Genomic DNA, 14,810 nt, shown 5'->3' on the forward strand with positions numbered 1-14,810 from the left:
AATAGCGGTAGCTAACAGAATTGTCCTAATGTGAAAGCATGCGATTGACGGCGAGAGATTGTAAAAAAAACGCACATGGGTTTGTTGACATAGATTTCGGGGACTTTTGTGGTGATTGTACGTGCGATTCTAGGTTGTAGGACATGTATTTATATTCGCGAAGATCCAATACTATTATACTTGTGTAACAAACGTCAGATCAACGTTAATCTTTAACACTGGATATACGCAAAGTTAGATGATTCGTACTCAACTTCAAACACTTGCTCATTTTGCATTACAAACATAAATTCACATGAACAAACCAATATCATCCATTTACATGGCCCGCAAATGCGATGAGATATTTTTTATAGCAAATTATGCTATTTGACGGATCACATTTGACCACCGAAAGGCAGTGTGTGTTGATGGAGATGCGATGTGACAAAGTATGACGGTCGTTGTATCAGGATGAAATAAACTGTGTTAACTCATTTCCTCTTTGAAACACATTAATTGTTGTTTTCATGTGTAAACTATGTAGACTCGGCCGTAAGTCTCGGCCGGAGTAACAAGACGCTAACAGCTTGTGAACGGACTATTCACGTGTTACATGAAACAAACCAAACTCCGCCGTGTGTGTATGTGTGTGTTGGGTATGGGGGGGACCATCTCTGGTCATTCTCGGTGACTAAGCCAGATAAGGGAAGGTGATACACGATGTAACGTCATGTTGGACAGTATTCTACCAGCCACAATAAACTCGTGGGAGCAAGAGTTGTATACTCCCCAGGAAGTTGAGACTGATAGTACGACGTGACGGTGAGACTGACATCCAATTATAGAGAGAAACAAATACCAGTGCCTTGAGCAAGCAATAGCTGCATGCGCTATATAAAAATCATATAATAATATTCGTTGCCCCGTCATTTGAAACGCACGCGTGTTGACGTTGTTGACGTAAAAAACTCCCATGTGAAAACAAAATGTTTCACACCTTGTCGGCATGGGATACAAATCACACCACACTCATTTTGTTAGGATACTCTTAGTTACACGTTGTTTAGAAATGGTCTACGGGTCAGTAAGACACTTCCTTCGCCTCAGGAAATACGGATTTTACAAGGGTCTTACATTCCTGTACACCCTTTCAAAACACGGCGTGACGAATGTATTACCATCAAGATCTTTCAATTTAACCGATCTCTGAACAACATTCAACCATCGGCAGAATGAAATGCGAAACGTTTCACCATGATGTTTTCTGAACGACCAAGAAGGGAGATAACTCGGGATGGCTTAGTTTATGATAAAACGTGAGCAAATTTAAAGTTTTGTAACACGCCACGGAAATACAGAAACATTTTATTTTGTGGATACATACATTGGTACAAACAAATAAGAAATTAAAGCAACAAGTACATTACTGTTTATACTCATAACTGTATACGTCAGTTCCAAAATTTCGGAGCAACAGCCGTGCCATCCGCCACATTCCATCTAAGGTCAAGGTCATTCGTACAACCAGCGCACTGTGTCACGTGACCGATTTGACGGAGTGTACGGTTTGTACACTCAGGCAAACCCTCCTTCATTGTTTTGTATGCTTTGTCTATTTACAAATCAAAATTCCTCAAATTTATCTTGAGGTTAATAAGATTCGTTTCACAGTCATTTATTGTCAGCGTGTGAATCGTGCCAAACCCATGGTATCTGGGTGCGAATTACTCGTATTATCAGGATACGAATCATATGGCACTCAAATTCTCTGGATACAAATCATATCATACTCATATTGTCAGGATATGAATCATATCACACTCATATCAGGATATGAATCATAACATACTCTTCTGAGGTTATGAATCAAAACATACTCTCATTATCAGGTTATGAATCATATTCATATCATCAGGATACCAACCATAATATTATCGTACCATAAGACATAAGTCTTTCACAGAACCATTATACTGGAATCATAGGACACTCAATTTAACTCCAAGCTAAATAATGAAATAATACAAAACAAGCATATTATTATTAATCATGGTAACTGTGGTTACCGTTTTATTTTCATGATGAAATTTCCATCATAAATATGAACATGAATGTGGATGATGGAATGTATAAACAGGAACTGAACACAGGAAAAGAGATATAAATAGCTAGCTGATTTATTGCAAACATCCTCTGTGATGCGTTTACAAAACAGTTACAACATGTACCTGCTGTAGCCTCTGTTACCTTCAAATGAAGCTTTTCTTTCACTTCCCACATTTACAGATAAGTCAATGATCTCTTGAAAACATTTTATTCACGGAAAATTGACTTTGAATAAACATGTCATTTTCAGTGGAAAACCAATATCAAATTCCATCACAATATATTTGCACAACATACTTTGTTTGTCACATCGAGGATGTGGAAAACTTTGTAAATAATTTATGAGAAAACATTGTATCTGTAACAGCGTAGGTAAAATTGCAGTCTTTTAACACAAATACATCACTATGCTCGACGAAACAGAAAACATTACACTGAATCTGAACAGTTGACAGATAATGATTACTGGAAACCTTATCAAGTGCACTGAATCATGGGAGGTGACTGATAGTGACAATGACAACAGAGTAACCATGGAAACTGTAACCATGGAGAACAAGACTGTATAAAAGCATAGAGAACCACCGAACATGTGTATAAAATACCTTGATTATCTATACATATATCAAATATACATAACAGTCGTCATGAGTTGATTTTCAACTCAGCAAAGTGGTTTAAGCGTTTCTATTTGTTGGTGCAAAATAGGCAACTTTGCTTACATTGTTGCGAAAATTTACATACATATATAAATACTGTGCAATAATGCAATACACACTACAGTATAAAATAAACATATGGACTTTATATAGAACCACTTTGGTAAGCCATAGGAATCCTGGAGGTGCATGCTTTCACTGATAAACACTCAATAGGTTAATTTACACTATTCTGAAAGGAAATTTCAACAGGAGGTTTTTCAAAATTGCATCTAGTTGTTCATTGTATTGTGGTTCTGGGGAGTTAAAATATTCAGTGAAGACAGACAATGAGTGAGTGAGTAAACTTGAATCATTAGAGATGATATCAGGTTCAGATCTTAAAGTTTTTAATCTTCACACACATAACTACATGGATACTCTTGTAGTTCATGTACATTTTAAAAATGTTTTTGTTTACAGCTTGCATTTCCCGTAAGATTGCTCTGTGTTTGAGAGGGAGAGTCCTATTCATTGATCAGAATAATATCTCACTATCCCTATCACATATTGACAATCATTTATGGAAAGTATGATCATTTATAGTGAAGGTCCAAAAATATGTAGCTATTCCATTGGACCAGAACTCAGTCACATGACTGCAAAACTGACGTTCATCAACTCTGATGTTTGTGTAGTCTCCTGAGTAAGTCTATAGTCTGTCTCTATGAAGTCAGTTCTCAAATATCACTCTCTCTCTCCTGGGCTTTATTCCACAGTGCAATCATAGGGTTACAGCTGTCGTAAGTCTATGCTTACATATGTGAGTCACTACTGCCTTAGGTTTACAATCGCTTTCAGGAACAGGGCCCTGTTCCTGAACCTGTTTGGCCCTGAAGTTTTGAACATAAATCATAACACTGTAAATACCACCCAAATTACACTTAAACAAAATACTTATAACAAAGAGTAAATAAAAGTTCTCCTACAAAAAACAAACATAACCATGATTTTCTAAACATTATTGAAAACCAAACAAATAAAATTCAATATCAACAACAACACTATAACAAACAGAAACTCCTGACCTGGCAATATGGAGCGAGTGAGTAAGTTTGCTGTTACGCCACATTTAGCAATATTCCAGCAATATCACGGCAGGGGCCACCAGAAATGGGATTCACAAATTGTACCAACGTGGGAATAGAACCCAGGTCTTGTTGTGATGAGCGAACACTTTAACCACTAGGCTACCCTACTGCCTCCTTAGTAATATTGGGATTATCTACATAACTTAACCCACTTCATGTTTATCTCAAGTTGGACAATATCCTCTGGAATCATACACAAGTGGTTTATAGTCATATTTTCCTTTGAACCAGAAGTTGGCACATGATACTGGAATTAACTAAAATTTAGAGTTTCATTCAGATTTGTGGCACTGCAGAAGTCAATAATTGCACATGTAACATGAAATCCTTAAAACTCATCAAAACTAGAATTTTTAATAAAACTATTTTAAAAAAATGATAAAAGCAATAAACCTTCTAAAACTAAAATACAATCCTTCGTGGTTTTTAATGATAATATTGTAAAATATTACTAAAACAAAACTAAGTGGTCACTGAAGACCAAACATATTTTTGCCATCAATGAACATACAAAATACAAACAGGAAATATTCTCTCCAAAAATAGTGTCAGAGTCAAACTGAAAATTCTTTTTAAAGGCCTTACCTCTAGAAAAACATATTCTTGCTATAGTTCAATCTACATTACTATGTGCACTGTTTGGTCAGCTGACAGTGACATTTAACCCTTGATATGCATCATGGATGAATAAGTTTGAAAAAGAGAAACTATAACAAAACTAATTAGTTTCTAACAGTTGATTTCAGTTCCACATACTTATTCTACACACAAGATAATCTTCAGAGTGTCTTATTTCATCCATTTTTCACATCCTTAAGCCAGCCTAGGCAAACAGATCACTGGACAACTCATCTCTGCCATAAATAACTGCATGAATTCTATTCTTCAGGCTGGTCTATCCCAGTAAACAAGATAAGTGTAATTACTTTAATAATGAGTATTTTAATTAGCTTATGTTAACACTGAGCAAAAATAGACAATTCCTCATTCATCCGGTGAGTGCAGTGCACCAACATTTTCAAATGATACTTTCAAAAATACATTTATGATGGTATTCTACACACAAGATAATCTTCAGAGTGTCTTATTTCATCCATTTTTCACATCCTTAAGCCAGCCTAGGCAAACAGATCACTGGACAACTCATCTCTGCCATAAATAACTGCATGAATTCTATTCTTCAGGCTGGTCTATCCCAGTAAACAAGATAAGTGTAATTACTTTAATAATGAGTATTTTAATTAGCTTATGTTAACACTGAGCAAAAATAGACAATTCCTCATTCATCCGGTGAGTGCAGTGCACCAACATTTTCAAATGTTACTTTCAAAAATACATTTATGATGGTATTCTACACACAAGATAATCTTCAGAGTGTCTTATTTCATCCATTTTTCACATCCTTAAGCCAGCCTAGGCAAACAGATCACTGGACAACTCATCTCTGCCATAAATAACTGCATGAATTCTATTCTTCAGGCTGGTCTATCCCAGTAAACAAGATAAGTGTAATTACTTTAATAATGAGTATTTTAATTAGCTTATGTTAACACTGAGCAAAAATAGACAATTCCTCATTCATCCGGTGAGTGCAGTGCACCAACATTTTCAAATGATACTTTCAAAAATACATTTATGATGAAGATGATATGTTAGGAGAAACTATTTGATGAAAATATAATTGAAACAATATAGCCTAAAATTATAAAGCATTCAAAAGTGTGTACCCAATAGAGAGTCGGGTTTAATGCCAGACTGAATAAGAGAGGTTAGCTCTATAATGATCTAGCTGTTAACAGACATGTGAATAATACAAAAAAAAACAAGTTACCTTTCTACACTGATTTTGCTAATATCCTGTAGTGAGTTTTACACACTCACCCACTCACTCACTCCATGATATCAGCAAAATCTGTAGAGAAAGGTAACTTTTTTTATGTAGTCACTTGCCTAGCAAGATCTAGATCATCATGGAACTATTATCCTGTAACATATATTAATGTATTTTCAAAATTTTATTAAAATATAAATATTTTTCATATTTGTATACTTATCCTGGACTGCTTAAACCATCTTAAACCATTGAAAAGTTACAATCACCCGATCTCAGAAAATTGAGATAAGCTTGATGGATTAATTTCCCTTTATTTGAAGGTGCCGGCTCATTTTATCAAACACATGTTTCAAATGACTTATTAGGAAAATAATCTGTCAAGTGTCCAAGCTGCAGCATTAGCAAAATGATGCATTCCATGGAAAATAAAATCTAGCAGAAATATTCATATTACATATTTGATAGAAAAAATCTGTTTAACAGTCATTTCAAGCAACAGTATGTAAGTACAACCTTGAGAATTGAGTAGAAAAATGGATACATGTTTAACCAGACTGCAGAAATCATAAACCGGACTATGATTGGAGTCTTCAATGATCATTTCATCTCTATTTCCTTAGGAGACACAAAAAACAAGAAATGCAAATACTGAATTAACACTTGACATAACTTGTAATACACAGACAAGAGCTACATTGATATATATAAGCCTATTTCTTAATGAAATATATAAAACATTTCTTTCCATGACATGGACTTGGTAGTTATATTCTGAAGTCAATAAATAAATCATGTTTATTTTTCCAGTGTTGTTAGTTGTGAACAGATTAGTTGAAATCACTGAAAAGTGATTTCAAGGTCGAAATAAGAAAAAAACAAATACAAATTTCCGTAATCAAGCAAAACTGATTTTGGTTCAGTCACATTTTGCTACTTTAAGCAAAAAGTAAGGGAAAGTGCAGACTGGAAAAAAGGCCTGAAAAATGGCACAATCGTTGCACAGTCATTTGGCTTGATCCAATCGTCAACAATGAAACTAAAACCAGTTATGTGAATTTTATGCATTTTCTTTGGAACGGACAAGTGACGCTAAATGTGAGATTTATATGCAACATAATATTATGTTATAACAAAATACCTTCTTCCTTAAGCCTTGTCAAAATGTTTAGAAACAAGAGACTTTTCGAGTTTTATTTCTACAGGGTTTCTCGAAAGACATTTCCCCGAAAACATCTTTTGGCCTTCTGCTGTTTGTCATTTTGACAAAGAATACCCAAACCAGCAATTATTTTCTTCAGTCAACTGATTTACATACAGATGTTGTGAACAGTGGTAACCACTACCATAAAAACTAAATTAAACACCTGGTCAAAATGAATAAATGTATCAAATCATACCCTGTGTTTTACACAATGATGTATTAAGTTCCTAAACCTCCTGATGATCACAAAAGAATACATAAATCATAGCAACACGTGAGAAGATTCATGCATGGACCACAGATGTCACAGATTTTATCTGAATTCATTCTGGTCCAAAGGACAAATTATCTCAAGAATCGCTTCCAAAAGTAAGTCTCAAAAACACATGTGATTTACAAAAATATCTAAATCAAAAGATGAACACAATATTGGACAAAAACATGACAAAAACTGTTTGTGGTTTTCTTGTGATGTGATCACAACATCCAGATGACCTTGAAGAACAGCTAGGTGGGCATTTTGAAGGTCGTCATCATATGATTTGCCATTCAGAGATCAAACATCAGAATTCAATTAAGATTTATAAATAAATCAATCATCTTGTTTCTGTGATAATAATGCTAAAGTATATCTCTTCACTCATAAAACTGCTTTAAATATCACTTATAATGTAAAGCCAATAATGCTGAATCAGCAATTTGTTCACCTGAGACTATGTGCCCAAAAATTTACAAAAACACTAAATGAGAACCATCATATTTCAAGTCTGTTCTTTTCTGACAAGCATATCTTTCCTAAAAAATAAGTCCATTTAATATAAGTCTCAAAGTCACCATTGAGAAGAATGTTTATCAGTGTTATTCTGACCTGAGGTAATCAGGGTTAGCCACAATTAGCATAATATCACAAAACATTTTACAAAAATCAATACATGTAAAACGTCATCAAGAAGGAATGATGTCAGATGCTAAAGCAAGTATTTCATTGGTTTGTATCTATAAAGCATGTAGCAAGACCAGAATCCACATTGAAAGTAAACAGCTCGGTACCATCTGAAGAAGAAGAATACATGACCTCTTAGACCCATTTTAAACATTTTACATTTCCCCTTATCTTCAGAAATGTATGTTAACATCATGATTGCAGTAATACTTCGAACTGGACACCCACACAGATATCTCATTAGTACCCAGTGGAATCAAACCTATTGGTGGTGTTACAGAATGAACACTTATACCACTGGACTAACCTAGTCAGAGTGTGCTAAAATAGGCTCTAATAGTGACTGCTTTAAGCTCAACCTTTTAGAACTGACTGGTTATGATAATTACAAAAACATCAACAATGACGTCATGAGCACCATGATGTGTACACACTGCATAAGCCAGGAACATCGTCTACAACACCCTGTGAAATATCAACAGTCTCGATGACAATATAACACTGTCGTGCTGGCCTGTACAGAACACACTTATATGAGAGTTACAAACTCAGATGTTGTTCAAAGAAAACATGGTATTGGTCTGTGTTCGGGAATGAAGCATGCTAGTCAAGGTTTTTTCAAATTAGATTCAAACATCAAAAACCTCACTAAACTCCATTACTGTTTTGGCACTTAACATAATTAGTGCCTAGATATATTTTAAGACATTACTACATTCCCTGGTTTCACTGACCGACCAATGGTCTTAAGATATCAACCCCTGAGAATTATTTGAGGATGAATCATTTCAAATTCTAACATATTCACTCTGACATATAACAATTTGTTTTTCATTGACGTATTACAAGTTGTTTTTCATAATATGCTGGCTAGTTTTAGCTATCAATATTTTCTTTTCTTTCTGTGACTGCAGCCAGATATCAATGATACCAATTTGCCAAAACCAATCAAAATGGGCAAGTAAAGAAATAATTGAGAAGCACCTTGGATTCACACAAGAAAAGCAGATCAGTTGCTATAGTAAGATACCTTTCTGAATGAATTTGGCTAATAACTCTATGCGACAATAACATTTGGAGTATTTAGTTAATTTAATCTTGGTTCTGAGCACTAAGTATCTTAAATGCAGCATTGAAATCTCTTACTAATGTCAGCAGTGTTAACCATTCTTGCAAAAGAACCACAGTTGAAAACTGAATATTCATGAGATATGTGATTTCCTGGTTACAAACATAAATACATATTTTCTTTACACTAATTACAAATGCGAATTTAATATCAAGAACCATTAATGCCAAAAGAAAAATTATGTGAAGGTGTAATAAATGAACTATGTACATACTGTAGACTTGTGGTACATATTCATAAGCATAACACATTCATTTATCTGCTTATCATAGCTTATAAAATATCCTTGGTACAGTAACCATGACAACCAGACAAGAAAATGCTTCTTGAAATCTCACCTTTGGTGCTAATAGGCACTAATAGCAGCAATAACCAGAGACACAAACATATTTCTGGGAATAATCAACATCTTGTATCCCTTGTCATGAAAGAAAAGTCACAGCATTTTCATTTTGCATTACAAAGATCATTAGGGAACAATACATTAAGTGGGTGACAGTTTCTGACAGTTGTCCTTTCCCAGTCCCTCCAGCAGGTGCTTCATGTAATATCCGCGCACCAAATCAGGCCTTTGTTAAGTTGAGCAACTGTATATCACATATATTTTGTCCGATGTTCAATTTAACTTTAACATGTAAAAAGGATAAAATTCAGTAGCATGTTCTGATGCCATCATTTGGATGTTTACACTGAGAAGTTAAGATTCACATTTGTTGATTCGTGTAAAATCCTTTGAAATACTTCATCACCACAGTCAGGCTGATAAGTACCATGAATCAGATAACTCTGATTTTCATCAAAAAATGGCCTGATCCCCGCTGAAGCATCATACATTGAAGTAAAGCAGATAAAATATACTTGTCAGAAACTTCAGGGTAGCTTGAACTTGAAAGTCAGTGATGCGCTGACTCAATTCCATCCTCTGGTCAAGCTGGCAGAGACCTTATGGAACAACAATACCTTGACTCAATTCAATCCTTCTTGTTTGAACCTCTACTATCCTTCTGACATGATTTTAATGCAGCTGACTTAATTCCAAAACTCTTTCATGCTGATCCAATTTCAAAACAGAGGTCAAGGTGACCTTGAACAAACACTGGTCATAATTCCCTCTAATGTAGTATTACGCCATCATTGGTACTGGCTGGTCATATCATTCTCATTACACCAACTGTAGTCATTCATCACTTTGTGTGTCCTTCACATGCTGTTAGCCAATCACATCAAAGGTCAGAATGACCTCTCATACATCAATCATGGACCATAGGTACTTATCCATGTTTCATCTTCAAATGCTGTTGACCAATCACATCAAAGGCCACATGTACCTCACATACATTCACCAAGCACCTCGACACACCAAAGGTACTTAACCATGTACAAACTTCACATGCTATTAACTCAAAATATACAGATCAAACCACCATTATGTGTCTCAAACCATCAAAGGTATTTTTGACCATTACAAGTCTTCACATGCTTTTAGCCAATCACATCAAAGGTCAAACTGACCTCACAAACTTTCACCAAGTACCTTGATGGGTCAAAGAAACTTGACCATGTCCAGTCTCCACATGGCCGTAACCAATCACACACACTGTTCAGCCTGACGTTACATGTCCCCTGACACATCGTCACCCATCACTGTGTTCTGTACAGTCCCAAACCACACGAAATATTGCAACATCATCACTCAAGCTGGTATCACATTCTAGTACACAATGTACAAATACTGATGAAGAATTTCACAGAGACTTGGCCACAGGAAAAAGACCTAGCTGAATGTCTGGCGAACAGGAAGCAGCAAAACACCCAGGCTAGAATGCAATGATCCTCAACATCAACAAAATAACTTCTTCCTACAATCAACATAGAATAACATGGTCACAAGTGTCTGATATGTAAGTCATATGTAACTCCATCTTCAGGTAGACTACTGTGACCCCCACATCACATGACAGGTCAAAAGACTGTCCAAGGTCACATGACTAGTTTGTACTTAGTTTCTGATCACATGACATTTAATGGATGCCACACTTGGCAATAATCATCCTCATGTTCTTTACTGCATACATACCATGCAAAAACTTCATCTGAAACATTGTACATGCTGCTAAACATTATTTAGTAGCATCTGAAATTCAATCATGAAACATCTTAGCGGATGCTTAGCAACATCGTGAAATTGTGTCTCTAATAATTTGCATTGTTTTCATTAGTCACATGACTATTTGGCGACCGTTTCTGTGTATTGTTGTGACGCCAACAGTAGCCGGTACCTAAGGCGTAGATTGCGGGACCGAACGTGCGAATTCATGATTTCTTCTGTGTAGCATGATGGGAACCAGCCTCGTTCACCGTCACGAATACGCTCTCCCTCATACCACTCTGTGTCAAAAAAACAGAATTTGTATAAGTCAGTCACATACAGGGAAAAACGTGTGAGACAGTTACATTTACATGTTTCAGACAAACTTCTGAACAAAGTGTCTTAATGTAGTACGGAGAACACAATGAGAATGAACATTGTGCTTATAAACAAATTGATTGGACCAAATCAGTTGATTCTGGCTTCCAAGATGCACATCAGTATATTACATTGTGACGTTTGCCTCCTAAACACAGTCTGTAGTCAAAATAACAACCAAAAAAGCAATCTCTCTGCTCAGACTCATGACAATACAGCAGGAAGAAAATATTGTAAGAAATGCAAGACATACATCTAAAATTGCTCCAGAATGAATGATTATATAATTATCTCTATCTTTACATTAACAGTTAGCTCTAAATATATCATGGAGAGCATGAATATTGTGTAATGGCACAATCGGGAAATTCCATCATTTCAATAGCAGTCTGTAAGTAACCTAGTCTGGGGCAGAAAATCCAGTGATTAATAAAGTGAGCAATGATCAACTGAAACATGGAGCCTAATCCTAAATTTAACCCATAAAACCACCTCTTACTACGACAATATTTCTGGGAACTACTTACTATCTGAATCTCCAGGGAGTACAAGATATACTCCCCAGGGAGTACAAGATATACTCCCCTGGGACTACAATATATACTAGAATGTACTCACGGTCCTCAGTCTTCTTGTAGACATTGACGACATCCGACTCCTCCAGACTCAACTCATCTGGTTCCTGGGCCACATATTTCTTCACACATTGCACCTGGGGGCAGTCTGCAAATACGACACGGGAGTGAGTTGGCATTCGTGAGTGAGTGAATTTGGATTTGCAACGCTGTAACCAATATTACAGCAATATCATGGTGAAACAGGTTTCACCTATTGTGCCCATGTGGGGGATTGAACCTGGTCTTCAGCAGGATGAGTGAACGCCTTAACCACAGGCTACTGCCCATGAGGCTTGAACATCCCTCTGGACACCATAACTGTCACTTCAAAGCATGTCAACTACATGGTCTAAGACATGTGATAAATAAGGCCGATCCAAACACATTTACACTTTCTTACAATTATAACATGAACCATGCACTGTGATCCTTAGGCTAGACTTGTCCACAGCACATAACTCTTTAAAGCAAATAGCTACAACTGGGTCACCTGACCATGAAGAACTATGTGACTTTAACGTCCTTGTGAGCAGTGTTTGAGCTTGTTGCATGTTGAAACCCATGGTGCTGAGAAACCAATGGACATAATCAAGATTCAAACTCACAATATGCACAAGGGAGACAACTCAGAATGTGACTTTCCCATGCTTTCATCAATACAGCAGTGCTATCACCAGAAACTGGCTTCACCAAGTTTGGATTTGTGGAACAGTAACATGCCATCATGCATCAACTCACCCATACATATACACTTTAACAGGGGTCAAATATAGCAAGCTCTTCATACATTAGGGTAAGTCTGTCACCCTGCACCACAAACACCTGTAGTCTCAATCTCTAAGGGTTACAAGGATAATGATTGTTTACATACTGTTGTCTACTTCCACTCTGCAATACTGAAACTGCCTTATGCAGTTCTCCATCAGTTTCTTCTGGAGACCCCCAAATGTACCAACAAACCCATTCTGCAATCAGAGCACCTGCGGCCTCTGAACTCCATGGGTTACACTAATGATTGTTCACAAACTGTCGTCTACCACTACTCAATACTTTAAGTGCTGTATGCAGTACTCCATCCATCACCTCTGTAAACCCCTCAACCCCTACCACCCCATCCACACCCCAAGCACCCTCCTCACTGCAAGGGGTTACACTGATTGTGTTAGACTCACTGTTGTCCTCCTTCACACACTGCAGTACTGACATGGTCGCAGCATCTAGCTAAACAAGATACTGTACAAGGACAGGGTGTTCCTGTATTGTGAGTCAGTTGGGTTTTATGCTCTTTAAAATCTTCCACACGGAGAGATACCAGAAATTGGTTCTCCACATGTTGACAATCAAACCCAGGTTTTCGGAATAACAAGCAACTGCTTTGATTATAAGGCTCCCCTACTTTCATGCTTGCCATATGATTAAAAATATAATCTTCAAAAACTGCTTCGAAGGACTGTGATTCCATAGAAAAAACTGTAACAGAAAATGCTTGAAGGGGACACTCTTTATTAGCAATTAGCAGCTGGGACCAGCAAATATGGGCTCTATTTTGGAATTAAACCGTGGTAAGTACTCCCACTATATTACGTGGCTTAGAAACAATAACACTTTTCAAGACTGATGCAAAGTCAGTATGCATTGAATCTGAAGGAAAACAAAGTTCAATGGCAAGTCAACTTCTTTACTACATTGAGTGCCATGTTAACAATCTTCCAAAATGTCGCACCCAATGCAATAAAGAAGTTGACTAGCCACAGAACTTTTTTTCCTTCATCTACCTTCATCTTTTAAAATGCCTTTCGAAGAAGAATATGCATTGAATCTGCTTTATGTCATACACATTAGGTCAGCACTTGATTTTATGGTTAAGACAATAAGGAATATCAACACATTCCTCACTCACTCACTCACTCAGTTGAGGTTTTTTTAAGACTGGTGCTGACCTATAGAGCTGACTACTGCATATGTGTGTGTTTAACAGTTAAGTACTGTCCTGATGTTGGAGAGAATAATGAAAGCGGGAACTCTAGTTTTAGGTCACTCACCCCAGTCTTCATAAATTCGCTCTGTTTCCGATGTCTGTACTGGAGTCACAGCATCAATCCACCGAGTCCTGTCGCTCCTGGCAACCAACATGGGATTGGATGGTTAAACATATCGTGTACGATTATCTCACATATGTACGTGTGAGACACAGTTGTGTTTGTATAGCTACTGGCAATAGCTCAGAGTCCATGGAGCTACCCGACTCAGGTATCATGCTACAATTTACCTTACAAATCCCACTCAGATCCATCTTCAATATCTCCTTAATATCAAGTGCTACACACAGTAACAATAAGCACCATCTTTTAAGATGTTTTGGTCAGACACAGGCAGGAACTGATCCTGCCATATACACCAGATGCATTAAGGAAGTCTGTCTTGAAACATCGCCAAATGCTGTACTGCACTATACTCATTGGGGACACAAAATATGGCTCAATTTCGTGCAGTTCTTCTTTTATCTCCTTCATAAACAGTGACAGCCAGGGTAAAAACAAGCACCATTTATTTTAACGTTTCAGTTTGACACAGTCAGGAATACTGTACTGCACTGTCCTTTGGGTGGCTGGAGAACTAATTTTTCAAGTTGTGATGAAATGGCAGTCTAAAATGTTTATGGTACATATCAATCAAAACATTCACTTTGAAAAAAAACAAGTTTCATAAGGTGATCAGTTTTTAGTTGAATAGTTACAATGC

General features: G+C 36.6%; 1 protein-coding gene across 3 annotated transcripts in view; it reads right to left on the reverse strand.

Moving 5' to 3' along the window:
* Positions 1–2,019: 2,019 nt before the first annotated feature.
* The window catches only part of LOC137267580 (uncharacterized), a 65,926-nt gene continuing 53,135 nt past the window's right edge, over positions 2,020–14,810 (reverse strand). For all 3 annotated transcript variants that reach the window (XM_067802065.1, XM_067802066.1, XM_067802064.1), the window contains 3 exons: positions 14,111–14,187; positions 12,070–12,174; positions 2,020–11,372 (listed from right to left, as the gene is read on the reverse strand). In XM_067802065.1, the coding sequence (XP_067658166.1) occupies positions 11,212–11,372; positions 12,070–12,174; positions 14,111–14,187 (343 nt within the window). In that variant the 3' untranslated portion in view covers positions 2,020–11,211. The remainder of the gene's footprint in view (positions 11,373–12,069; positions 12,175–14,110; positions 14,188–14,810) is intronic.

Source organism: Haliotis asinina, chromosome 16 (assembly GCF_037392515.1).
Source record: "Haliotis asinina isolate JCU_RB_2024 chromosome 16, JCU_Hal_asi_v2, whole genome shotgun sequence".
Lineage (NCBI taxonomy): Eukaryota > Metazoa > Mollusca > Gastropoda > Lepetellida > Haliotidae > Haliotis > Haliotis asinina.